The sequence below is a fragment of the Bos indicus genome, chromosome 13 (assembly GCF_029378745.1).
Source record: "Bos indicus isolate NIAB-ARS_2022 breed Sahiwal x Tharparkar chromosome 13, NIAB-ARS_B.indTharparkar_mat_pri_1.0, whole genome shotgun sequence".
Taxonomy (NCBI): Eukaryota; Metazoa; Chordata; class Mammalia; order Artiodactyla; family Bovidae; genus Bos; species Bos indicus.
In genome coordinates, this window is record NC_091772.1 from 65,936,012 (window position 1) to 65,963,440 (window position 27,429).

Genomic DNA, 27,429 nt, shown 5'->3' on the forward strand with positions numbered 1-27,429 from the left:
GCGTGCCCCAGGCCCCTCCCTCTCGGCTCCAGGTCTCACTCAGCACTGCCTCCTCCCTGGCAGGGCTGAAGGCTCACTTACTGCCCCTGGCTGGGCTCGGACAGAAGAATGAAAAGTCTCCGCTGGCGTTACACTCGGCTGGTAAGAGGCCCAGCTGGGGCGGGGGTCGGTCAGGACAGGCAGGGGAGGTGAGCTCTCTGGCTGCGTGGGGCCTGGGCCAGGGTGCATACAGCTGGGTGGCCCCCTTCTGAGGCCCTCCCCAGCTGGCCCAGGGCTCAGAGCAGGGACTCAGGAAGCTGGGGCCTTAGCGCCCAGCCCTGTGGTTCCGGGACCCTCAAGGAGCAGACTACTGTCTCCATTCCTTCCTCCCTGGAGTGGGTGCCAGATGGAGCTCTGTCCAGAAGCCTGTCCAGTTAGGACTCTCTCCATAGGCCTGAACCTGGGGAATAGGAAAGCAGTGTCCTGTCCAACTCTTCTCCCCAAGGAGATCTCTCCTGATGAAAAGCCCCAAAGTCCTTGTGTGCAGGCATCATGTGCACGCGTGTGTGCACACACACACACACACACATGTTCTGGTACAGAGTGGCAGCTCAGTGATTGATTAAATGAATGAATGAATGAACACACCATTATACATGCCCACTGACACTCACATACAACATAACCCCAGCTCACACCCACACACACACTGAAAGGTAACATACAAAGTTACATTCAACACCTTCTCACGCTGATTTGCCTACACAACTCTATTTTAAGCCAACACATCACACACCTTCACACAAATGTGCATTTTTTTATCGAGGCATTTTTAATTTATCTTTATTTTTGGCTATGCTGGGTCTTTGTTGCTGCACAGGCTTTTCTCTAGTTGTGGCAAGCAGAGGCTACTTTCTGGGTGTGCTGCGCAGGCCTCTCTCTGCAGTGGCTTCTCTTGTCGTGGAGCATGGGCTCTAGGGCACACAGGCTTCCGTAGTTGCAGCTCACGGGCTCAGCAGTTGTGGCTCCCGGGCTCTAAAGCACAGACTAAGTAGTCTTGGTGCACAGGCTTAGCTTCTCCTCAGCATGCAGGATCTTCCTGGGCCGGGGATCAAACTCGTGTCTCCTGCATTGGCAGGTGGATTCTTATCCACTGAGCTACGAGGGAAGCCCTAAATGCGCATTTTATATGAACCTGTGCACTGTTTCACCCATGAGAAACATGCGTTCTTTCACCAGCTCAAAAGGCCTTCTTTCTTCCTTTGAGATAATAATAACATGGGGGTAATAAAAAGCCTACTCTGGAGAGTTCCCTGGTGGTCCAGTGGTTAGGACTCCACGCTTTCTCTGTGGAGGGCCCAGGTTCAATCCCTGGTTGGGGAACTGAGATCCTGCAAGACTTGTGGCACAGCCAAAAAAACAAAAAAGAAGCACATTCTTCTTAGGATTCTTGGGAAAATTCAGAGATTATGCTCACCAAGCATTTCACACGGGCCTAGTCAAGTGTGTCCTGTTACCTGTATATTCAGCCACTATTATATTATTATTTTTATTTCATGTACAAATGCACACAGTTTGGGAGCTGCCACCTGCCCTTCTCTCCTGCCTCCCAAGCTTAGAACACAATCCCTGGCATCCACTCTGGATCCAGAGCAACCAGGCAGACAAACCTCAGGGGCCCAAGGCCCCATCCAGTGGGCACAGCTGGAAGGGGCCAGGGAGGGAGCTGGCTGGCGGGAAGGACAGGGTCTGGCCTGTTGTGGACACTTCACAGCCTCCTCCGGCTGGACTGGCAGGGGCCCGGGGAAAGGGTGATGAGGTGGCCAAGGCTCTCAGGCTCTGGACATGTGGAAGCTCGTGTCTCCTTGTCTCTCAACTCACCAGGCCTCTGTGTGTCTTTACAGCCCAGCCAGGTGGAGGATGCTCTGTCTGGGGAGGAGGACAAGGAAGAGGAGGAGGAAAAGGAGGAGGAGACAACCCCAGCCCCAACTCCGGTTCCTGAACACCCCATGGTGCCCCAGCTGGCAGGAGCCAGCCAGGTTCTGGGAGCCTCAGAAATGAGTCAGGTTCGGGCACAGTCCATGGTACAAAGACTTCAGTCCTGCCCCACCCCAGCCAGGTCCAGGGACGCCTGGGGTCCCTCCTGCTCTGTCCTCTGCTCACTGTGTTACCTCGGGCAACTCACTTCTCCTCGCTGGGCTTTTCTGGTGAAATGAGTCAGTAATCCTAGCACCACCTTCTTCACTTCACCAGGAGGTTAAGGATATGGTGAACTAATCTTGACGCTTTAAGTGGAACCAGTCCTTGGGAACTGAGGCCAAAGCTGGGGTGGGAATGGGAGGATGAGATGGGGAGTTAGGAGGAGGCAGTCAGTATCTCGTCTATTCTTTGGTTGCTAGGGGCCATGATGGGCCTGACCTGAGTTCAAATCCTGGCTCTGCCACTTCCTCCCCATGTGGGCTTCCAGCAATTTGCTTCATCTCCCCGAACCTCAGCTTCCTCATCTATAAAATGGGAATAGTGATCCCTTTCTCTGAGGCCTCCTGCTCATTGGTGTTTCCATGGTGCCCCCTGGAAACATGAAAGTACTCCATAACCTGTAAAGCTTTGCCAACAAAGGTCCGTCTAGTCAAAGCCATGGTTTTTCCAGTGGTCATGTGTGGATGTGAGAGTTAGACTGTAAAGAAGGCTGAGCGCCAAAGAATTGATGCTTTTGAACTGTGGTGTTGGAGAAGACTCTTGAGAGTCCCTTGGACTGCAAGGAGATCCAGCCAGCCCATCCTAAAGTAAATCAGTCCTGAATATTCATTGGAAGGATTGATGCCGAAGCCGAAGCTCCAATACTTTGGCCACCTGATGCGAGGAGCCAACTCATTGGAAAAAACCCTGATGCTGGGAAACATTGAAGGCAGGAGAAGGGGACAACAGAGGACAAGATGGTTGGATGGCATCACCGACTCTATGGACATGAGTTTGAGTAAACTCTGGGAGTTGGTGATGGACAGGGAGGCCTGGCGTGCTGCAGTCCATGGGGTCACAAAGAGTCGGACACGACTGAGCGACTGAACTGAACTGAACCTGTAAAGCACAGGCTTGGGTGAGGGGTGGCTGTTTAACCTTAGTCCTCCTGGGACCCCAAGGATATGGAGCACCGAGGGTGGGAGGACCGGGAACCCTTGCTCACCCTCTGCTCTGTCCCCAGCTCAGTCTCCATCTGCCCCCAAGAGTCACTGGATACTCCTGGAGCCTGGCCTTCTGCACGTCAAGGGATGGCTTCAGTCTGCAGAGCCTGTACAGGCAGATGGAGGGCCACAGCGGGCCGGTGCTGCTGGTGCTGAGAGACCAGGACGGCCAGGTGAGCCATGCTGGGGGTGTCGGGGAGAGAGCTGTCACTAAGGGCTGATGGGTCCCCCGGGGCCTCTCCGACCCCCACAGCTCTGCCCCAGACTCCCCAGCCTGGAGGGGATCTCCAGCTCCCTGCCGGCTGCAAGCTACAAACTCTTCCTTCCAGATGTTTGGGGCTTTCTCCTCCTCGGCCCTTCGACTCAGCAAAGGCTTCTATGGTACTGGCGAGACCTTCCTCTTCTCCTTCTCTCCACAGCTGAAGGTGATGCTCTTTTTTTGTCTTTTCAAGAATTTTTATTTACTTATGACAGCACTGGGTCTTCACTGCTGTGTGCAGGCTTTCTCTAGTGGTGGCTAGCAGGGGCCACTCTCCAGTCTCGGTGCTTAGGTTTCTCATTGTGGTGGCTTCTCTTGTTTTGGAGCACAGGCTCTAGGGTGGGCAGGCTCAGTAGTTGTGGTGCATGGGCTTAGTTGCCCAGTGGCAGGTGGGATCTTAGTTCCCCGACTAGGGATAGAACTTATGTCTGCTGTACTGCAGGGAGGATTCTTAACCACCGGACCACCAGGGAAGTCCCAGGGCTGGTTTCTTTGTGTGCTTTCCTCTAGCAGCATTCAGCTCATCAGGTTCAAGCACAGACAGCATGGATGGGAGGGTCCAACCACGACTGGGGTTTTGCCAAGCTGATCTCCTGACTTTCTCCCAAAAAGTTGACTCCTCCTGCCATCTTCCCTGACAAAGTGAATGGCACCTCTGTCTTTCCTGCTGTTGAGACCAAAAATTTTGGAGCCCTTCTTAACGCTTCTTTCACACCCTATATCTGATGAGCTGTCAACAAACCCTGATGGCTCCTCCTTCTCTTTCTATCTCTACCCAGAATCTACCACTTCTCACAATGTCCTTTGCTGTCACCCTGGTTCAAGCCACCATCATTACTTGCCTGTGTCCCTGCTATAGCCTCCTAATGCTTCCGCCTTCAGTCATCACAGTACCTGGAGTGAGCCTTTTAAAAGGTAAGTCGAGGACTTCCCTGGTGGCCCAGTGGCTAAGACTCTGAGCTCCCACTGCAGGGAGCCCAGGTTCGATCCTTGGTCAGGGAACTAGATCCCACATGCCGCAACTGAAGATCCTGTGTGATGCAACTAAGACTCGGCACAGCCACAGCCAAATAAATGTTTAAAATAAATGAAGTCAGAACATATCACTCCTTGGCTCCAAGCTCCCAATGGCTTCTTTTCTCCCTCAGAGAAAAGCCAAAGTATTTTTTCAGAATCTGTTCTTATTTATTTGGCTGCATCCGGTCTTAGTTGCGACACGTGTGGCCTTTCACTGTGGTGCACAGGCTTCTCTGTAGTTGCTACGCAGGCTCAGGAGTTGCGGCAGTTGCTCCGAGGCACGTGGGGTCTTAGCTCCCCAACCAGGGACTGAACTCACATCCCCTCTGTTGGCAGTCAGATTCTTAACCTCTGGACCACCAGACAAATCCCGAGTCTTTAAAATAACCTACGGGTCTCTACGTCTTCTGGACTCTCTCTGATGTCATTTCTTGCTACTTTCCCTCTCCCTACACTGACCTCGGAGCTGCTTCCTAAACAAGCAAGCCTGTTCCGACCTCAGGGCCTTTAAACATGCTGTTCTCCCTAAGGTTCCCTCCACAGGATCTCCGTGTAAGTCAGTTCTCACTTCCTTCAGGACTCTGCTCAGATGTCACCCTCTCAGCAGGACCCTTCCTGCTGTTTACATTTATAGCACTCCAGCTGCTGGAAACTCTTATCGCCCTTCTCTACTTCTTTCTCCTAAGCATTTGTCACAGCTAACACAGTATTTATTTTACTTTTTAACCTGCCTCCTGCCACTAGAGTGGGAGTCCTAGGAGGCAGGAATTTTTGTCTGTTACATCACTGGTCTATCCAGTACCTAAAACAGTGCCTTGTGCTAAATGTAAAAACAAAACAAACAAACCAAAAAACCAAACTCTTGAATGGAATGATTTTTTTTTTTCCAGGCAATTGCTATGGTCTTCCCAGGCTATTATTATGGAATCTCATCTTTTCAAAAAATTGGTTAATTTTTGCCTGTCTTTGGTCTTCTGCATTCTGCGTTCTTCATGAATTCCCACCAGTTCCTTTACCCTCATTCCAAGAAGCATCATCTTAATTTTTTCTGTAGCAATGTTTATCTTCCTCCTTCAAGTCTGAAGGTCATGTACCTTGAGGAAAGTAGAGGAGGAGTTGAATAGTTCTGTCTTTTTGTGGTCACTTGTTAATATTATCTCTTCTGAGCCCAGGGCTTATCTTCAATTAGTCCGTTTCCTTGCTAAAAACCTTTTGGTTGCTCAGAGCACTTTTTGCAACTAATTACAGGCAATCATAGGCTATACTTTTGCAGCCCTTTAAAAATCTTTTTATTAGCTAAACTGACTTAAAAAAAATAGTATTCTATTTATTTTTGGCTGCGCTAGATCTTCATTGCTGCGCTCAGGCTTTCTCCAGTTGTAGCGAGCGCGGCCTACTCTTTAGTTGCGTTTGTTTGACTTGAGATCTCAGGCTCTCATTGCAGTGATTTCTCCTGTTGCTGAGCACAGGCTTTAGTGCAGGCTTCAGCAGTTGCGGTGTGTGGGCTTAATTACTCTGTGGCATGTGAGATCTTGCTGGACCAGGGATTGAATCTGTTTCCCCTGTGTTGGCAGGTGGATCCTTAACTGTTGGACCACCAGGGAAGTCCTAAATTGACTCTTGAATAATTTGTTCACTTAACATCTACACCATGTCTCAGGAATACTGCCAGAATCAAGACAGCCTTCATGGAACTTACATGTTACCAGGGCATATTGTCACTGAACAGGGCCTGGAAGGAAGGGCTACTTTAAATTTCTCTGGGACGACATTTCATCTGAAAGCTGAGCAGTGAGCCTTCTGAGGATCTGGGGGAAGAGCATTCTGGGCAGAGGGGTCAGCAAGACCCTGGAGCAGCAATAGCTTCAGGTCTCCCAGAACAGAAGGGCCAGAGTAGATGAAGTCCAGGCGGTAAAGGGGGAAAGAGGTTGGAGAGAAAATCAGGGCAGAGCACGCTGGGCTTTCGGCTGTTGTTAGATGCTGGATTTTATTCTCATTGTCAGGGCCATTGGAGAGCTTTAGCAGAGGAGGGCTAATATCTAATTTGATTTTTTAAAAATAATTATTTTTTGGCTGTGCTCACTCTTTGTCACTGCACGCAGGCTTTCTCTACTTGCAGTGAGCAGGGGCTACTCGCCAGTTGCAGTGCACAGGCTTCTCTTGTTGGGGAACACTGGCTCCAGGTGCTTAGTTGCCCACAGCATGTGGGATTTTCCCCCATCAGGGATTGAACCCATGTCCCCTGCATTGGCAGGTGGATTCTATACCACGGAACCACCAGGGGAATCCCTGATTTAATTTTGAATAGCTCACTGAGAGAGCACACATGGGCTTCGGGGCAGGAGACAGAGGAAGCAGAGACCCATTAGGAGGCTGTGATCCAGGAAGGAGTGACTGGCGGGGACAGAATTGGTGGTAGTCAGGGTGTCTCTTTGGGGTGGGGATCGAAACACTTGTTGGGTGTGAAATAGCACTGAGGGTGTGCAGGCTTAGTGTTAACTCCAGTGAGAGGAGGAAACAGTTAATGGTAGAATCAGGGCCTGGCTCCTGATGTGGACTTTTCCTCTCCTCTCTCCAGCTTCGGAAGCAGGAAGCCTCAGAGGGTTCTGGTCTATTCCTAGAACAGAAGGGCTTTGGGGCTGTGGGAATTCAGACTGGAGGGCAAGAGGAGGTGAACTCCAGGGAGACGGAGAGAAACTGCGAGTTAGGAGCCTAGAGTAGCTCTGGTGCCTTAGTCGGGGCTTGGAGGTTGTTTCCTTCACCACACTGCCACCCAGTGGTCCAGAGTAAAACTGCATGAGCAGGACTCCACCAATAACGAGGTTTCTTATCACAGGTCTTCAAGTGGACCGGAAGCAACTCTTTCTTTGTGAAAGGCGACTTGGATTCTCTGATGATGGGCTGTGGCAGGTGCGTGTCCTACTCTTCCCTAGTCTTGAGTCTCGAGGTGGTCTGTACTCTGGTCCTTTCCCCTGTCTGGAAATGCTGGGTTAGGCAACCCCAGACAAAATGGGGGAGGCTGCTGGTTAACCTTCAAGAATCTCCTCTCGATAGATATTGTGGCACTGCCTGGCCTCCCAGCCAACCCCCTAAACTCTGCTCTAAGTCAATACTGAGAGGTGAGGATGGCGTGAAATGTCCCCCAAAGTGTTTACTTGGTGACAGCATGTGTGTGTGTGTGTGTGTGTTGGGGGGTGGGAAGTGGAGTGTGTTTTACACGGTCAATCTTGCCTCTGGTGTGACCTGCATATTCAGGCAGACTAAGTCTTATCCTGAGGGCACAGATGACAGCACTGCTTGATTAGCACAAGTTCTTCGCTCTCCCAGCTGTCTGAATAGCCTCCACAGACAGGTGGACTGACACAGTCCCCACCAGCCGCTGCCAATTTGCAGTAACCCACTTCCCAGCTCCAGCCTAGGTTTGCTGTCAAGAGGGGACTAGAACGGACGCCCTGGTCTGACGTGTTCTGGGCTTGGAGTCCAAGTTTATGAGAGTCCGTCCTTTGGTTAAGGCATTGCCATCTTAATGTTCTTAAGGTTCGAAAACTGGTCTGTGGTGATGGTTGCTCCACTGTATATGTGTATCAAAATCATTGAATTGTTTAAAAAAAAAAAAAGCTTGAAACCCCATGGGGGACAATGTGTGAGTCCTTAACAATTTGGGACAAACTGGTTTCAGAGGAGATGAGACTAAGGCAGAGCAGTCACGGTGTGGCCAAGGGCTGCTGGGGCAGGTCTGAAGGGTGCTGGAGGGAGCTGTGCCAAAACTCTCCTCTCTTTAGTGGCCGCTTTGGGCTGTGGTTGGATGGAGACTTGTACCGTGGGGGGAGCCACCCCTGTGCGACCTTCAACAATGAGGTACTGGCCCGGCAGGAGCAGTTCTGCATCAGCGAGCTGGAGGCCTGGGTCCTGAGCTGAGGCCACGGCGGGCAGCTTCCTGAGGCAACAGGCGTTCAGACCTGCCCCCGGATGCTGACGAGGCTGCGCTCAGCCAAGGGAGCCCGCTCCATCCGAAACACAGATGGAGAAGTGTCCGGTGTGGACTGTGGCTGAGAGCAGCCTCTTGGCGCCTGAGGACCAAGACAGCTGTGGAGACAGGCCACATTCTACTGAGAGGGAATTTGACGGAGTAAAAGACAGTTATACCTCACCCGAGCAGCACAAAATTCCTCAGGAAAATGATCCTTTTAGAGAGTACACAGTTAATGTGTGTTTATTGTAGAAAAACCAGAAGATGTAAAAAAATTAAAATTGACTAAAATTCAACCATCCCCTAAAACACTAACATTTTCATGTATATCCTTCCAGACAGTTTTCCAAGGAGGTGTATAGGATTCTTCTCTATATACTTTGGACATTATTTTAAAGAATATTGTCAAACCACAGACACCTAACTCAAGCAGTGAAATTAATAAAGACTCCAAAATAGCATTCTTCTTTTCCAGAAAACTGACCAGTCTGCTACCACTGTGCTGGGTACTTGAAGATCTGTTATTTAATTCCACAAGGAAAATATGAAAGCAGCAAATGAACTATATGCACATTTGGGTAAAGAAGCTGAAATTCTGTAGATTCGGGAACTCAGGGAGATTAAACAAAAAGGAAGGGTATTTTTTCTGGCAAAAGAGGAACTTAGAAAAACTAAAAAAGAAAAAAACCCACAACCCATGCTAGAGCCTGCTTCCTGACAGAATAAGATTCTTTATCACGCCATTACTTGCCTTTATTGAATGAGGAAAACGAAGTAACATAGGGCCTGTTAAAACCATCCCCTCAGAAGACCCAGCACAGTACTGAGGTACACTCCTAGACCAAACACAGTTCTTTTGCATAAAAGGGTCAAAACTGGGCACATGAGTGTGAAAGTCACTGAGGAAGACACCACTGATTTCAAGACAGAGATACATTCATGAAGCTTTATTGCAGCTGTTTCCCTCACCAGGATGAAGTGACCAGGCACTTGAACCTGCAGTCTTATTTACATTCTCAAGGTGACAAAGCTCAGTAACTCTAGAGGCCAAGCTGTTAATGTTAAAGGCTCCCTTTTAATACAATAGTGAGGATGCTTCTTTTTTTTTTTTTGATTTTTTTTTTTTTGAAGATGCTTCTTAAGAAAAATTTAACCTTGTCAATGGCAGGTGGTTCCCATAATTAAAACAGTTGCAAAGAGCATAAAGTGCAGCTGCCAAAAAGTAACAAAAGATGCAAACAAAACAGATTCAAGTTGTTCCTCAGAGAGCACAATGATACACTCTGAGATGACAAAATTCCAGAATAAAACAATGATGTAAATGGAGGAGTGGCAAAAATCAAGCAATCTTTGCAGAGAAACATTACATTCTTGACCTTGGGCCTGGACACATGAAGTCTGAGGTGGAGGATTCCTCCCACTGGCCGTTTTGGAAGCACCGTGGCCAAAACGGACATGACCTGGTACCATGACCACTTCCTTTGGGCTTCTAGGAGCCCACTGTATCCACATCCCCATCACACAGCACTGTGGTGGGAGAGGAGCACGGTTTTAACTACTCTAGGAATTAGGGTCAACTCGATTATCTACTGGGGGTGGGAGAGGGGTGACAGAGCAGAACAGCAGACATTCCAAACGCTTGTCACCCTAGTGTCAACAGAGGAGCACCTGGTGACACAGTGGACGGTGGCAGCACCCCCAAGATGTGGGGGGTGATCTTCTGCCCTGTGATCTGAGCTCCTCCCTGCTCCCTCTTGCTCTGACCCAGAGCCAAGGCTGGCTCCCCACGCCCAGGCTGCCAGGGAGGCTTCTGTAAGGGTGTGGTGAAGTACAGGATGCCAGCACTCACGACTGCACTCCCCACGGACCTGCCTCTGGCAGCGGCCGGATTTAGCTCTAACTCCAGAATCTGTTTAGCTCAGGAGCACTGCTCAACCACAGTGGTGGCTACTCCACTCCTGGAGGTAGAGACACAAAGGGGAACCTGGAATTCACTGGGTAAATCACTTTGTCTCAGCATAGGCAGCCAGTCTTTGCCCTGAAACTCATCAAATGCACTGAACTGGCAAAAATGAAGCCCCAGCTCTGAGCAGCCCTGAGGGCGGTTCCTCCGATCAGCACCCAAGTGAGGGGCAGAGGTCGGAGTGGGGGGGCGGGGGCGGTGAGCTGCTTTCTCCAGGCTGGGCAGTGGTGGAACCCTCAGGGAGGGGGCAGTGAGCACTCAGAAGAGAAAGAAACCCACACGGGCTGGAGCCACAGCTGACCCAGAGGACAGCCTGGTTTGGGGAGTCCCTCTGCTACTGGAGCTAGGGGGTCTCCTATAAGGCAGTTTTATGTCCCATTTCAGAGGAGGCCAGCACCCTCAGATCTTTTCAACAAATCAATCAGGCCTCTCATTGAAGAGCTGGAGCCCCTTCGTGGCCCTCCTATACTGTTGACCCCAACCTGGCAGTTTATGGGGGGCTAAAAGGGTGAGGGGAGGTACCTTTCACTAATATTGCAATCACTCAAGGAAAGCTAGCCTCAAATTCAGGGTGATGGGCACCTCCTCAGGGGGCCGGAGTTTCACGTACTGTTTTTAACCACGGCTGTTCATGACAACCCCAACTGCAAATTCCAGTGTGCGCCTTTGTCTTATTTCCACATTTTTTAAAAAACAATCTTATGTCATAAGAGTTCAAAGTACTTAAAAAAGCTGTTAATTCTAAGAAAATAGACTGCTAAAGAAGAAAGACTGATTAATATTAAAAAGAGGCAAGGCAGCGCTTTCCATAGCTCATGTTAATAAGGTCTGCCTAGTACCTGTTCCTCTGGATAAAAATGACTTAGTATGTGCGTACATTCAAGATATAAAATATAAAGCACTAGCTGTCACTCCATTTGTAGACCTCTGTGATCAAATTCCCTAAATTAATTGTGCTGGGGGAGGAGGGAAAGGGCATGGGAGGGGCTTTTTGTAAACAATCGAGTGTAGACATTCACATCGAGTCACTTGGGAAAAGCTGGGCTTTGACTTTGGCCGCTTCCTGGATGCCAGCTGAATTCCACTCCGATTTCCGAGGTGTTATAAGCGGGGCTACAACGTCACCATCCTGTCAAAGACAGAGTAACTAGGAATAGAGAAGAAAGCCAGTTCTCGTGGTTTTGAGCGAATGTCTCAAACACACATACCCTCGTCCTGCAGATAGCCTGCTTCTGGACAGACTTACTCTTGGGAAACCCTGGATGGTGTATATGCTAAATTAGAGACGCACGGTCCTGGGAAGGGAAGAGCTTTCAGAGCAAAAGCCACCACGCCAGTTCTTTTCACAGATGGCCAGAAGCAGCACGTGGCCCAGCTCAGTGACCCCTTCCCTTCATGCAGCTTCCGGGGACGCACCTTGTCCTGGTTTTCCAGGGAAAGATGGAATGTGCTGGATCCTTGCTGGACCCTCTTAGTCTCCCCTGTAACAAATGGCCCAGGTCTACAAGATGGCAAACAGGGGAAAGATAGTGTGTACCTGTGGAACCTGACCTTTGCTGTCACTTTGGCCTCAGCCTCCTAGATTCCACCCAAAACGAGGGTTGGTGTTGAAGTGAAGCGACACTACAACTGGAAATCAGAGTGTAAGAAGCTAGGCCCTCCAACGCCTGACTCTATCCTGAACTGTTTTTGAACTCGTGGCTGGATTCTCTAGGCTACATGAGGGTACAGGACTGTCAGAGCCTTTACTGCACAAGGAAGAGAAGGCTGGCATAGAACACTGTGGGCCTCACATGCCTACTTGCTCTCAGATCCACTCTCTGCCTCCCTCTGCCCTGCTCTGCATAACAGGAGCGGCTCTTGTGAACAACGTCTCCCAGCTCCCCTGCCTACTGGCCTCCAGTCAGGTTGGGCTAGTGGGAGGCACTGGTGGGAGATTGGAAGAGAGGTGGGAAGAGAAGTCAAGGTGCTTCTCCTATGAGTTCTCTGGTCGGGTACAGTGGCCGTGACTCTGCTGTAAACGCTGACCTGAATGTGTAACTTTCCTGCTTAAAACACCCCAACGGCTCCCATTGCTCCAGGGCTCCTGGCTTACAGGACTATGCACAGAGCCCAGATCTCACCCCTAAATGCACCTACTTTTCTGTCACCTTCCAGTCCCCCACCCTCTCTACCCAGTTGACTCCTCATCCATCCTTCAGGTCTCAGCTTCCAAGCCCTTTTTTAAAAAATTGATTAATTTTTGGTTGCGCTGAGTCTTCATTGCTGCACACGGGCTTTCTCTAGTTGTGGCGAGTGGGGTCTACTCTCCAGTCGCAGTGTATGGGCTTCTCACTGTGGTGGCTCCTCTAGTTGTGGAGTGCGGGCTCTAGAGCACTGGCTCAGTAATTGTGGTACACGGGCTTACTTGCCCCATGGTACGTGAGATCCTCCCAGGCCAGGGATTGAACCCGTGTCCCCTGCATTGGCAGGTGGATTCTTAACCACAGGATCACCAGGGAAGTCTTTCCAAGTCCTTCTTTAAGTGAGTCTTTCCCAACCAACCAACTCTGGCATAAACCCTTCACCTTTTTGCTCCTCTAAGACTGTACACACTGCTCTGACCCCAAAGTACTTACGCACTACTGTGATTATTATTTACTTGAGTTTTTATTGTCCCCAACTAGAGCGAGACCCTCGGGAACTGTCTCAGGTACTGTTCCAAGCCTGGTCCCGGACACAGGACCTGAGGGAACACTCATTCCCTGAAAGAATGTATCTGGATTTAGGGTCCAACTTGAGTCGCTGAACTTGAGTAGCGTCTTGTCTCTCTGTTTCCAGTCTCTCCATGTGCCAGTCTATCTGTCGCTAGAGTCTTCCTTTCTCATCAGGGGTTTAGTCTCCTTAGAAGCTATAGTTCTTAAGATGGACATACTTCCTATATTCCCACAGGTCTAGCTAGAGATAAAAGCCCAGAAGTAAATAATAACTACAGCAGGGACTTCCCTGGTGGTACAATGGACAAAAATTTGCTTGCCAATACAGGGGTTCAATCCCTGGACCAGGCTGGAAGATCCCACATGCCATGGAGCAATTAAACCCATGCACCACAACTACTGAGCCCGTGCATCACAACTCCTGAAGCCTGGGCACCTCGAGCCTGCACTCCACAACAGAAGCCACTGCAATGAGAAGCCTGTGCACTGCAATAACGAGTAGCCCCTGCTCACTGCAACTAGAGAAAGCCTATGCACAGCGATGAAGGCCCAGTGCAGCCAAAAATAAATCAATAAAATAAAATTAAAAAATACATAAATAATAAAAAAAGATAAATAAAATTGCTAAAAGAAAATAATTATAGCAGCACGGTAAGTCTTGAATACTCTCGGCAATTCCCTCCCCACTGTGCATAAGAATAACTCGTAGCTGATTATCAGTGCTTCTCCACAATCAAGCCAATTCCTTCTGTGTGCCCTGTCACCTCAACAATATGACTTTTCTCCTCCAGTCAGACCAGTCTCTTCATAGCTCCCAAACACACCCGACTTGTTCCAGTTTCATTTTTGTGTAGCTCTCATTTCTCTCTGCTACTCATCCAAACACAATCCAGCTTTTGGATCTAGAAGAATCCTCCCTCCTACCTGACAGCTCTCTCAACTCTGAACACTAAAAGACTTCCCTGTGTCCCTCCCTCTGGCATTTGACAAAGATCTGATATACTGGGCTACCCTTTCACATCTAACCTTTCACTTTTGTTTCCTTCAGTATCCAATGCTTGGGGGTTAAAGCAGGTAGGGTGCTGTGACAGACAGTACTAGACCAGGAAGCAGAATGCTGCTTCCGACCTACATACCAATCATTTGTTCAATCAACAACTATCAATGTTCTCTGTGCCAGGCATCCACCACGTGCAGGTCAATAAAGGACCATTTCAACAACATTCTCTATGGGATTGGCAACTAGTGAATTTAAATAGGTTACAAGTTTGGAAATGCTGAGTTTACTCAGCATTGGGAAAGTGATTCTACTAATAAAGTGAGCAGGAATTAACCGGGTTTAGGTAGGAAACAAAAGAATTACAGGTAGAAGAAACAGGTCTGAGGCACAAAGGACAGAAACTTGTCTGCTAGTTCTAGTAACACTGAAGTCACTGGTGGTCTTAATGAGAGTAGATTTAATACAGGCCAAGACCTTGGAGATATTGCAATACATGCAAAGTATAATAAGATGACTGGCAAAACTACCAGGGTGTAAAACAGACAGCTAGTGGGAAGCTGCTGTACCGCACAGGGAGTTAAGCTCCGTGCTCTGTGATGACCGAGGCGGGTGCGACGGGGGTGAGTGGCAGGGAGGCTCCAGAGACGGGATTTATGTTTACATAGAGCTGATTCACGTTGTTGTACAGCAGAAACTAACACAGCATTGTGAAGCAATTATACTCCAATTTTAAAAATAAAAGATTTAAAGGGCAGCTTAATGTGGAAAAACTTTTTTCCCCCCCAAATCAAGTCAAATGACTATTATTTTCTTTTTGTTTTATATTGGAGTACAGTTGATTAACAGTGTTATGTCAGTTTCAGGTGTACAGCAAAGTGATTCAGTTATTCATAAATACGTATCTGTTCGTTTTCAAATTTAAGTTGTTACATACTACTGAGCAGAGTTCCCTGTGCTATACAGAAGGTCCTAGGTCTTTGCTGGTTATCCATCTCAAATATGGCAGTGTGTTCATGTCAACCCCAAACTCCCTAACTATTCCTGTCCGCCCCCATCCTTCACCCATGGTAACTGTAAGTTCATTCTCTAAGTTTGTGAGTCTGTTTCTGTCTTATAAGTAAGTTCATCAAACGACTATCATTTAAATGAGAACTTTTCAGAGGGAAGTAAAGATTGCTTGTGGCTTTTACTTAAAATTTCTGTGATGCATGTGAATAATAAGTCACCCACCTGTGGCTTGGTGAAGTCATTGATTAAGCACCAATGGACGAAATGCTGTCGTGCAGCAAACAGAGTCTTTTCATCTGTCTTCTTACAGTAAACTCGAATCAGCTGCTCAGCAAATGTCTCTGGCAAAAACTGAGAAACCTTTTAAAGAAGGAAAGGTTTCACTGTCACCCTGAATTCACATGCTGAAGAGAGATCAGCTGTTCCTAAGCTCTGCGCTCGATGTGGTATTAAACACCCCATGTTGTCTTGGTACTTTATACCAATGATTATCCAAAGAAAAGAATTCAGGGTAACTGTCATACTGCACGATGTCCCATAATTTTATGTTCATCAATATGAAAGGTTTGTATGATATATGAAGACTACAGACTCTCTCACAGAAGATATACAAATAAGCACATTTAACTTAGAGGACTTCAACCATGATATTCCTGTCCCACCAGACTTATAAATTACCTTCTAAACCAAAAAAACGGAGCTTTCTTCAAGTTCAGCAAACAGGAAAAACTGGCTGTTAAGATGGTCTAGTCTATGAAAATCATGTATACTTTAAAGATATGTTTCTGTTTCTTTTTTTAAAACTGTATACATTGACTTCAGAGCCTAACCTGCATGTAAACTGCAACTTTACTACAAAGATTTGCCAAATGCCACTGTAAGTAGTTACCTGGTTTCTAGTAATCATGACTGCCTTGCTGAGGTCACTCTTACAATAGAAGCGAACATGATCAATAGGATTCTTGTCTTCCATCCCATAATCCATGTTGATAACCTTAATACAAGCAATAAGTGAGTGATCATGTACATAACAGCAATGAGAATTTAATTCAGGATTGTGAGGGTATCACAAGAAACGAAGCTGCACTCTCTGGAGAAGTAGGAGCCCTGCTGGAGTGGCTCATAGTGGAACGACAGGAGTTCTGGTGCATGACCCATAGATTTGAAATCTGGGTGGAGTAAGGAGAGACATTTTGTGCTTTCAACATAAGTAGGGTATAAAGTCAATATCCACTATGTGACAGACATGTGCCAGGCACTGTTGTGCAGAGATACAAGGACGTTTGATAAAATCCCAGCCCCTACAGACCACATGGCCTAGACTAAGGTAGAACAAATAATTATAAAAGTAATTACTGGGAATTCCCTTGCTACAGTACAGTGGTTAGGACTTGGTGGTCTCACTGCTAGGGGCCTGGGTTTGATCCCTGGTCAGAAGACTAAGATCCTGCAAGCTGTATGGTGGTGTGGCTAAAAAAAAAAAAAAAGCTACCAAGGAAAAGCAAATGGTGCTGTGAAACTTTGTGACCTGAGAACCTAGTAGTCTGGGGCTCCTAGGCAATGAACCCACTCCAGTACTCTTGCCTGGAAAATCCCATGGACGGAGGAGCCTAGTGGGCTGTGGTCCATGAAGTTGCTACAAGTCAGGAACAACTGGGTGACTTCACTTTCACTTTTCACTTTCCTGCATTGGAGAAGGAAATGGCAACCCACTCCAGTGTTCTTGCCTGGAGAATCCCAGGGACGGGGGAGCCTGGTGGGCTTCCGTTTATGGGGTCGCACAGAGTTGGACATGACTGAAGCAACTTAGCAGCAGCAGGCAATGACTAGAAATATTCTCCTGGGAAAACTGATTTTACTAATAAAGTGAGCAGAAATTAACCAGGCTTAGGTAGGAAAGAAAAGAATTTTAGGCGGAAGAAACAGCTCTGAGGCACAAAGGACAGAAACTTGTCTGCTAGTTTTAGTAACACTGAAGTCACTGGTGGTCTTAGTGAGCAGTTTTAATACAGGCCTAGACCTTGGAGATATTGTAATACATCCCAAGTACAATATGATGACTGGCAATAAAACGAGTAGAGCTGTATAGTGATAGTGACAGAAAAGCAGTTTAGAAGTAGAGGAAAATGGACTTTCCTGATGGTCCAGTGTTACAGCTCTGTGCTTCCATTGCAGGGAAAAGGTTTGGTCCCTGGTGGGGGAAGTCCCGCATGCCACATGGCATGGCTTAAAACAAACAACAATAAAACAAAAAAGAAGTCGAGAAATAAAAGAGAGACGACAACTCTTAGAAGTTTGGTTGTTAAAGAGAGGCAAGAGGGGAGAATATGGAGTGGACCGTGGTACCCAGGAAAGGTAAGGGGACAAGCTGGAAGAAAGGAAGGAGACAATAAACTGAAGTTCCCAATGAGCTAGGAACAAGAAAGTAAGGAAGAAAGGAGTTTGTGTACAGAGATGGGATGCTTAAATTAGTGAATTTTAGAGGAAGGGCCTTTTTCAATGTCAATAAGGTTCAGAGTGCATAATCTGCTGAGTGTGCTGGCTGAGGTGGAGGGGATAAAGTCATTGAGGTTGAGGATACGGAGATCAGAGCTGGTGTCATGGGACTATGAAGCCTCTAAAGATGATGGCAGGAACTGGAGTGAGTGGAGGGCTCTATACCATACCAAAATCTTCAACCAAGAGGACAGGAGCTGGTTTAAGGATGGCAGTCTCAGAGGAACAGGGATCTTGCATGGGGTCTGGAGATGGTAGTAGGGAACAAAAGGACTGATGACCAAGATCTCTTGACCCTGAGGAATGTGCTTTTCCTGAAAGAGCTGCAGGGGAATAAGCTTCTCAGGGGACAGCAGGCTGCATGCAACAAAGGCAAAGAGATAGTGAAGAGGCTGAAGATACAGGTGCATTAATTATGGAATGGAAATTCCTAAAGGCTTCATGGATAAGTTCAGGACAAGGGAAGAAACTGGAAGTGAAATAACAGGAAGAAATAGAGTAATGTGGCGAGGATAGTGCAAAAAAAAAAAAAGAACAGATGATGAGAGGGGCTTTTCCTGTGAGTGGTGACAGAAGAAAACCAGTATATGAGCTTTGGTGGCGACGCTCCCTGTGAGAAGTGTGGACATCTGAGATTCAGCTGTGGGCCAGAAGTGAGCCCAGCATCTGCAGTACATGGCTGACCCTCCCATTCTGTGTGGTCCACTGGCTCTGAGAGCTGCATCCCTCTGACGTGAGGGAGAGCTGCTCAGTCCTCCCCATGATCCTGGGGCTGGTGCTGTCACAGGCCCCCGTGTAGTGCCATGTGCGAGAGCCCTGATGCAGCCTTGACATTTTTACCCATCATGATGAGGCATGAATACTAATCAAATTTTCAACCATTTTACAAGTACTCCTAGCTCTTAGGTATTTATTTCCTTGGCTTTAGAATTGGAATAAAAGGTAATCCTCATTTTCTCTACAATGTACTGTAAATTCCTCCTTTAAGCAGATTTATTGAAACAGTTATTCTTCCAGAGGGCAATGTTGGAGACCCCATTCTTTAAGGGCTCTCGGGCTCAGTGGGTGTGGCTTGTGGGCTCTAAAGTGTGGACTCAGTAGTTATGGTGCTCGGGCTTAGTTGCCCCATGGCATGTGGATTCTTCCTGGAGCAGAGATCGAGCCAGTGTCCCCTTGGCAGGGAAATTCTTAACCACTGGAGCACCTAGGAAGTCCCAGAGACCCCATTTTTAACCAAGGACACAAGAGTAAAAAGTAGCTACAGACCAACAACTACATATTTTTAATTCTAACTAGCAAATTATGTTTTACAGCCCATTAGATAATCATAAAATTACTACTCGCAGTCTTAAAAGGAGTCACGCATGGTAAAATGGACCACATAAATATATCACACTGTAAAACTAAAACTGGAATGCAAACACACGATAAGAAATGTAGTTAGCAATTTTACTTGCTTTCTCAGAATATAGAAGGGCTTTACCCATCTTAAAATGGATAGTTATTTTTTCTGATTATGAAACTCTTATACCACACTCACTATAAAAAGTCACCTGCAATTCTACCACCCAGGTAGAAACAATGTTAATATATCCAGGATTTTTCAGTGTGTTCACTGTATACACACATGTATATAAATTTAAAGATACAAAAATAAAATAATTCTGTATGTACTTTTTTCACTTATTATAAACATCTTTCCATGTTAAAAACAACTTTTAATGCTTCCATTATTCCACTGACATATACACTTTCCCTCAAATTTCACACTATAATAATGCCACAATAAATATATTTGTGTTTTGGTGCAAAACTGATTATCTCCTTAGGACAAACCTCCAGACTGAAATTGCCAGGTCAGTTAAAATTGACCCAAGTTTGATCTCTTGTGTCAATTTACACTTCCATTATCACATATCTTTATTATCACAAAATCTTAAAAAAAATTTTTTCATCTTATATATCTGAGAATCAGAAACTCATTGCATCAATTTGCCTACAGGTTAATAAGAAAGTTAAACTTCTTTTCATGCCTACTGGCCATGTGTACGTCATCTATGCATGAGGCCACCTGGACGGGGATGCCCTGGGAAGTGGGGGACTACTAGGAGCAATGCTCGGCACTGCGGGCAAGCACAGATGTGCAAGCCCAGGGGTAACATTCCGGAGAGGGAAGCCTTTCAGAGCCTCAGGAAGTCAGGACCCGAGATCCCTTTATTCTGAGGGAACTTCATCTAATCAAACAGGAAGCTGCAGCCGATCTGCAGATCTAAGGCACTTGAACACGCAGCCAAGGAAATAGAAAGGGGGTTCAAGGGCAAAGAATGGTTATAGTAAGATTGCCCTTCACTCAAAGATGCATCAGCAAGAAGATAAGAATTTAGAGGCTTATGGAAAAAGTACACAGGGAAGACTGTCCTGAGATTTCAGGAGTAGAACTCTGAAAAGAATTTCTTACTAGAGAACAGAAGAAAATATTAGAAAGTCATTTGGCATTTTCATAGGATATAAGAAGACACTACATTCTCCACGAAAATAGGAGTAAAAAATCTTAATATTTTCCTTTGTGTGTGTGTGCTATTAAAAAATTATTGGTATGTATTACTTTATACCTTGGCCTAGTGGTTTGCCCTACTTTCTTCAATTTAAGTCTGAATTTTGCAATAAGGAGTTCATAATCTGAGCCACAGTCAGCTCCTGATTTTTGCTGATTGTATAGAGCTTCTCCATCTTCGGCTGCAAAGAATATAATCAATCTGATCTGGGTATTGACCATCTGGTGATGTTCATGTGTAGAGTCGTCTCTTGTGTTGTTGGTAGAGGGTGTTTGCTATGACCAGTGTGTACTCTTGGCAAAACTCTGTTAGACTTTGTCCTGCTTCATTTTGTACACCGAAACCAAACTTGCCTACTACCCCAGGTATCTTCCTATTTTTGCATTCCAGTCTCCTATAATGAAAAGGACATCTTTTTTTGGTGTTAGTTCTAGAAGGTGTTGTAGATCTTCATAGAACTGTTCAACTTTAGCTTCTTTGGCATTAGTGGTTGGGGCATAGACTTGGATTACTGTAAAATTGAATGGTTTGCCTTGGAAAGAAACAGAGATCATTCTGTCGTTTTTGAGATTGCATCCAAGTACTGCTTTTCAGACTCTTTTGTTGACTATGAGGACTACTCCATTTCTTATAAGGAATTCTTGCCCACAGTAGTAGATATAATGGTCCTCTGAATTAAATTGGTCCTTTCCTGTTCATTTTAGTTCACTGATTCCTAAAATGTCAGTGTTCACTCTTGTCATCTCCTGTTTGACCACTTCCAATTTGATTCATGGTCCTAACATTTCAGGTTCCTATGCAAGAATACACAGAAGAACTGTACAAAAAAGATCTTCATGACTCAGATAATCACGATGGTGTGATCACTGACCTAGAGCCAGACATCCTGGAATGTGAAGTCAAGTGGGCTTTAGAAAGCATCATTACAAACAAAGCTAGTGGAGGTGATAGAATTCCAGTTGAGCTATTCCAAATCCTGAAAGATGATGCTGTGAAAGTGCTGCACTCAATATGCCAGCAAATTTGGAAAACTCAGCAGTGGCCACAGGACTGGAAAAGGTCAGTTTTCATTCCCATCCCAAAGAAAGGCAATGCCAAAGAATGCTCAAACTACCGCACAATTACACTCATCTCACACGCTAGTAAAGTAATGCTCAAAATTCTCCAAGCCAGGCTTCAGCAATATGTGAACCGTGAACTTCCTGATGTTCAAGCTGGTTTTAGAAAAGGCAGAGGAACCAGAGATCAAATTGCCAACATCCGCTGGATCATGGAAAAAGCAAGAGAGTTCCAGAAAACCATCTATTTCTGCTTTATTGACTATGCCAAAGCCTTTGACTGTGTGGATCACAATAAACTGTGGAAAATTCTGAAAGATGGGAATACCAGACCACCTGACCTGCCTCTTGAGAAACCTATATGCAGGTCAGGAAGCAACAGTTAAAACTGGACATGGAACAGACTGGTTCCAAATAGGAAAAGGAGTACGTCAAGGCTGTATATTGTTACCCTGCTTATTTAACTTATATGCAGAGTACATCATGAGAAACGCTGGACTGGAAGAAACACTGGAATCAAGATTGCCAGGAGAAATATCAGTAGCCTCAGATATGCAGATGACACCACCCTTATGGCAGAAAGTGAAGAGGAACTAAAAAGCCTCTAGATGAAAGTGAAAGTGGAGAGTGAAAAAGTTGGCTTAAAGCTCAACATTCAGAAAATGAAGATCATGGCATCCGGTCCCATCACTTCATGGGAAACAGATGGGGAAACAGTGGAAACAGTGTCAGACTTTATTTTTCTGGGCTCCAAAATCACTGCAGATGGTGACTGCAGCCATGAGATTAAAAGACGCTTACTCCTTGGAAGGAAAGTTATGACCAACCTAGATAGCATATTCAAAAGCAGAGACATTACTTTGCCAACGAAGGTTTGTCTAGTCGAGGCTATGGTTTTTCCAGTGGTCATGTATGGATGTGAGAGTTGGACTGTGAAGAAAGCTGAGCACCGAAGAATTGATGCTTTTGAACTGTGGTGTTGGAGAAGACTCTTGAGAGTCCCTTGGACTGCAAGGAGATCCAACCAGTCCATTCTGAAGATCAGCCCTCGGATTTCTTTGGAGGGAATGATGCTAAAGCTGAAACTCCAGTACTTTGGCCACCTCATGCGAAGAGTTGACTCATTGGAAAAGACTCTGATGCTTGGAGGGATTGGGGGCAAGAGGAGAAGGGGACGACAGAGGATGAGATGGCTGGATGGCGTCACTAACTTGATGGATGTGAGTCTGAGTGAACTCCCGGAGTTGGTGATGGACAGGGAGGCCTGGTGTGCTGCGATTCATGGGGTCGCAAAGAGTCAGACACGACTGAGCGACTGATCTGATCTGATCTGATCTGATGCAATATTGTTCTTTACAGCATTCGACTTTACTTTCACCATCAGACACATCCATAACTGAGCGTTGTTTCCACTTTGACTAAGCCTCTTATTCCTTCTGAAGCTATCTCTGCTCTTCTCCAGTAGCATATTGGGCACCTACCAACCTGGGGAGTTCATTTTTCAGTGTCATATCTTTTTGCCTTTTCATACTGTTCGTACAGTTCTCAAGGCAAGAATGCTGAAGTGGTTTGCCATTCCCTTCTCCAGTGGACCCCCTCATGTGAAGAGCCCACTCATTAGAAAAGGCCCTGATGCTGGGAAAGATTGAAGGCAGGAGGGGGAGGGGATAACAGAAGACAAGATGGTTGGATCACATCACGGACTCAATGGACATGAGTTTGAGCAAGCTCTGGGAGATAGTGAAGGACAGGGAAGCCTGGCATGGTGCAGTCCATGGAGTCACGACTGAGCAACTGAACAACAACAACAATTACTTTTTTGATCAAGAAAACATTTAAAAATCATTATATACAATGCTCTATTAATAACATGACCACAATTACATAAAAATATTGACAATATTGACATAAAAATATGTCAAAGAAAATTTTGTTCGTTGCTGTTTAGTCCCTCAGTTGTGCCTGACTCTTTTGCGCCCCCATGGACTGTTAGCCCAGCCTGTTAGGCTCCTCTGTCCATGGAATTTCCCAGGCAAGAATACTGGAGTTGGCTGTCATTTTAAAAATCTGCCTAATGTTAGTATTTTCTGTGATATCATAGGTGATTCTCTTCTATCCATCTTTTTTTCTATATTTTCCAGATTTTCTAATGAACATGTACTACTGTTATAACAGGGGTGGTAGTGATGCTTTACCTTAAATAAATTCTTTGCTTAGCATGTTATTGAGCTAACTACTTACATCCACTATCAAATCTTCAGCCTTCAGTTCAGCTTCTAGCTCTACATCACTGGGTTTAGCACTGGCGACCTCATTTGGAAGGTGTTCATAGTTTTCCTGGAAAAGACAAGGCTCCTCATGTTAGAACTCCAGTTCTTCATCCTACAGTGTTTGTGCCACCAAGAGGGTTCTTCTCTAAAAATGGCACTTTACCAAGACACATAGATAGAGATTTCCCTAACAAATATATACCCATGCTACCTTTTAATCAAATCACAATAGTGTGATTTTCATAACAGAATTTCACATTGAAAAAAATGAGGCATTAACCTATTAGTAAAACAAGAAGAAGTAAAGTGTGACCTAAGGCAGTATTGTGAGGCAGGGTGTGGTTATCAGCATAGCTTGTGTTACAGGTTTTTTGACAAAGATAAGACCCTTCAACAAGCAGGAGAGAGAACTAATGACTGAACTAAGGCAGGCAGGCAAGCACTGTCTGGGACAAAGTGATAAACCGTGAAAGAAGGAAGTAGTTAAAAAGCAGGTCCTTAGAGTCTCAAAGAAGCTCCTGCAGAGGCCTTATTTTGAGGCCCCTTTTCCATTACATTCATTTTCTGGTCTTTGGATCTAGGTAAAACGAGGCCCCCTCTCACTTCCGAGTTGAGAAAGTAAAGGTTTGGAGTAAATGAGACTTGACTTTGAATCCTAGCTTACTAAGTGTGCTTCTGTAGGCAAGTTATTTAATCTTTCCCAAGCTTCAGTTTGTCTGCAAGATACGTCTCAAGAGATTGATGTGAAGATTAAATGAGAACGTATTAATTATAAAGGACTTAGAATACAGCTGTGGTATTGTGATGGGTATGGTTTCCTCTTGTGGGGACAGAGGACCTTTCAACTTACCTTTTTAATTCTTTGTATCATGGGCTGAGTCTCACCCACAAACTTGTATAGATTACGGGATTCAATTTTCTTTAAAATCATTCGTGCATCATTCAGGTTGGGATCAGTGGAGTATAAGATCTCCAGAAAAATGTTATCTGCCAATTTGATGAAATTTCAGTTATATTAGAATGAAAAAAAAACAAAAAAAACCAATATTTAAAGAGACTCATATTGCTGTACTTCTGAAATGATTTCAAGCAGAGGTTTACATACATAGACACACTATGATTATAAAGATGTGAAAAAACTTTTGTAAAAAGTGCTCCAATCAGTGTCTTGGATTTGTTTCAGGATAACCTAATGAGTGGGAAAGGGGAGAGATGAGATAAGACTGCACTGGAGATGATGACTTGAGACTGAGTTTGGGGGTACAAAAGGGTATATTAGTTTATTGCTTTTTTAAAAAAAAGAGAATGAAACTTGAGGAATAACAAAATTATGTCTGAGATCTGCTTCAAAATGGCTCAGGGTCTGATGGGGTGAAGGGATGAAATAAAACTGCAATGCTAATTATTGCAGCTAACTCATGAAACTAAGTGATGTAAATTTCCTTAATAAAAAGTTTTTAAGGGAGTTCCCTGAAGGTACAGTAGTTAGGACTCAGTAATTTCATTGCTGGGGCTTGGGTTCGATCCCTGGTAGGGGAACTAAGATCCTGCAAAGAAAGGCACAGTCAAAAAAAAGAAAAAGCTTTTAAAGGTTTCATTCCATGATGATAGAAGGTAGCTTAATTTCCTTCTTCCTTTTTCTTCAAACTTTTTATTTCAGAAATTTCAAAATAAAATACCCTTCACCAAAATTTATCAACTGTTTTGTTTCGACATATGTAAACACTGTATGTGTGCACATACAAATTTTTGAGGAAACATTTGAAAATTACAGATAGCAAGACTCTTGACTCCTAAATATTTCAGCATATACCTCCCAAGAACATTATCTAACTTAATCACAATCATGTCAAGAAATTTAACACTGATATAAAGATATCTGACATACAATCTGTACTTGAATTTGTTTAATTGTTGCAACAATGCAATTTACAAATTTTTGTTGCTGGATAGAGATACCAATTAAAGATGACGGATGACATTAGTTGTCGTGTTTTCTAGGCTCCTCCCATCTAGAACTAGGTAATTCCAACTTCTTTCATGATGTTGACAATTTAGAAAAGTTCACGCAGTCATTGTGTAAAATGTCCAAACTGTGAACTTGTTTACTGTTTCTTTACCACTAGATTCAAGGAAAACACTGTTATGAAGAACATTATACAAGTGTTATAACATCTAAGAGCACCACATGAGCTTGGCTCAGTGCATCACATCATGTATCACATAATGGGCTTTGTTAACAAGTTCCAAAAGTTGGTTAGGGCAATAATCCTCAGGTTTTTCTCTGTTAAAAGTGAATCTTTCTGCAAGGTGATATTTTCAGAGGCTCTGATTATCCCAGTAAGTTTTCAACCAATGGTTTAGCATTCATTCATTATCCTTGATTGAATCAACCATTGCATTTTGCAAAGTGAATTTTATTAAAATGCCCTTTCTTGGCAAAATATTAGCAGCCTATGTCATTCACGTCACCTACATGTATATGTATGTTCTTCCCTCTTAATCCATGGTTAACAGATTCCTTACCCTCTCAGTAATGCTTTTAAGAAACATCTTTTAAAAGCATGTTCATTTTATTCATTTTTCACTGTGCTGAGTCTTTCTTGCTGGGCATGGGCTTTCTCTAGCTGCAGTGCTCGTGCTTCTCCTGTGGTGGCTTCTCTTGTTGCAGAGCAAGGGCTCTAGTGCCCATGGGCTTCAATAGTTGTGGCGCATGGACTTAGTTGCCTCATAGCATGGAGAATCCTGCCGGACCAGGTACTGAACCCATGGCCCCTACATTAGCAGGAGGATTCTTAACCACTGGACCACCAAGGAAGTCTGGTTTTCATTATTTCTTTACATATTATATTCAGTTTGAAAAACAAAACAATTTTAATATAATAAGAGCACACTTTTCTAACCCATGCTTTAATCTACCCTATTCCCAGCTAAATTAGGGAAATGCTTTCCCCCATGACAGAATCTCACTTCTTGAAGGCCTATCTAATCTCTGAGGTTCATCTCAAAAAGTGCCTAATTATGAAACCTTCCCCAGTGCATCCAAATTACAGATGTAATTTCTTCTTCCCTCGAACCCCAAAGAACTTGACTGATACTCTTCTTATGCCTTTCATCTTATTCTACCAGGTACAGGTTTTGGGGTGGACTGACGTTTTCATTGGCTGAGTGGGCAAAAGAGGGATTAAAGGGTCACAGGATACATATATGTACAAAAGTAAAGGGAAACTGCTTGTCTATTAAACTGAATGATTAAAGTGTTTACTAAAAGAGTGTAAACAACATTCAACTTGGGAGTCAGAAGACTTGATTTGAGCTCAGGTTTGCCATTTATTAGGATAAGTTGCTTTCTTTCATTTGGCCTTAGTTTCCTCATCAAGAGGAGTTTTAAGCAGATGATCTCTAAGGTTCTTTTGAATTTAACATTCTAAGGCCCCAATTTAATTAAGGGATTTGGGGGTAAGGTCTTGAAAGGGAAGGGGAGGAAAGGGTAAGGTCCACCTATTGCTTAGGAATATTGCAGAATAAAGACCAAGATATGAAAATGACTACCTAAGGCAGTGGTCATAACATTTGCAATGCTTACGATAGTTGCATCCAGATAAGCTGAAACATTCATCAGAAATAGGAATTTAGGAAGCAGAGAGAAGAGATAAACAAACAGTGGCATATTCATACAATAGACTACTACTCAGCAATAAAAGGGAATGAATTACTGATACATGCAATCTGGATAAATGTCAATGCTAAGTGAAAGAAGCCTTATGCAGAAGAATATATACTGTATGATTCCACTGATATGAAACTCTAGGACAGGTAATAGTGGTTGCTTCTAGAGATGAGGTAGAACAGGTATTGTCGGATAGAGCATGAAGGGACTTTCTAAGGAGAAGATAATGTTCTGTGTCCTGCATTTGTCCAGCAAATGTTAACCTTACAATTTTTATTAACACATAAATTGCATGTAATTTTGCAT

The 27,429-nt window shown here is 45.1% G+C and overlaps 2 protein-coding genes and 1 non-coding gene across 8 annotated transcripts in view; 2 read left to right on the forward strand and 1 right to left on the reverse strand.

Annotated features, from left to right (window-relative positions):
* Positions 1–27,429, reverse strand: part of SAMHD1 (SAM and HD domain containing deoxynucleoside triphosphate triphosphohydrolase 1) — a 67,310-nt gene that overhangs the window by 1,423 nt on the left and 38,458 nt on the right. Inside the window, exons 12-16 of one of the 6 annotated variants that reach the window (XM_019972376.2) lie at positions 24,304–24,440; positions 23,425–23,520; positions 15,964–16,068; positions 15,297–15,434; positions 9,340–11,499 (exon numbers count right to left, since the gene is read on the reverse strand). In XM_019972376.2, coding sequence (XP_019827935.2) covers positions 11,386–11,499; positions 15,297–15,434; positions 15,964–16,068; positions 23,425–23,520; positions 24,304–24,440 — 590 coding nt within the window. In that variant the 3' untranslated portion in view covers positions 9,340–11,385. The other 5 variants (XM_019972378.2, XM_019972377.2, XM_070801629.1 and 2 more) reach the window with 5 other exon arrangements.
* Positions 109–9,638, forward strand: TLDC2 (TBC/LysM-associated domain containing 2). The gene is made up of 6 exons (XM_019972380.2): positions 109–141; positions 1,884–2,045; positions 3,182–3,334; positions 3,491–3,586; positions 7,274–7,347; positions 8,220–9,638. The coding sequence occupies exons 1-6, from the start codon at positions 109–111 to the stop codon at positions 8,353–8,355; spliced, it is 654 nt and encodes a 217-aa protein (XP_019827939.2). The 3' UTR covers positions 8,356–9,638.
* On the forward strand, positions 1,290–1,362 carry TRNAE-UUC (transfer RNA glutamic acid (anticodon UUC)). Its single transcript has one exon. It is a non-coding gene; the product is annotated as a tRNA-Glu (tRNA).

What these genes read in the sequence shown, in the direction of transcription:
- TLDC2 (XM_019972380.2), top strand. Translation starts at nt 109, where the DNA reads ATGAAAAGTCTCCGCTGGCGTTACACTCGGCTG. An exon ending in GCTGGCGTTACACTCGGCTG is followed by an intron (nt 142 to 1,883) that starts GTAAGAGGCCCA and finishes GTGTCTTTACAG; the next exon opens with CCCAGCCAGGTGGAGGATGC. An exon ending in TGAGAGACCAGGACGGCCAG is followed by an intron (nt 3,335 to 3,490) that starts GTGAGCCATGCT and finishes TCTTCCTTCCAG; the next exon opens with ATGTTTGGGGCTTTCTCCTC.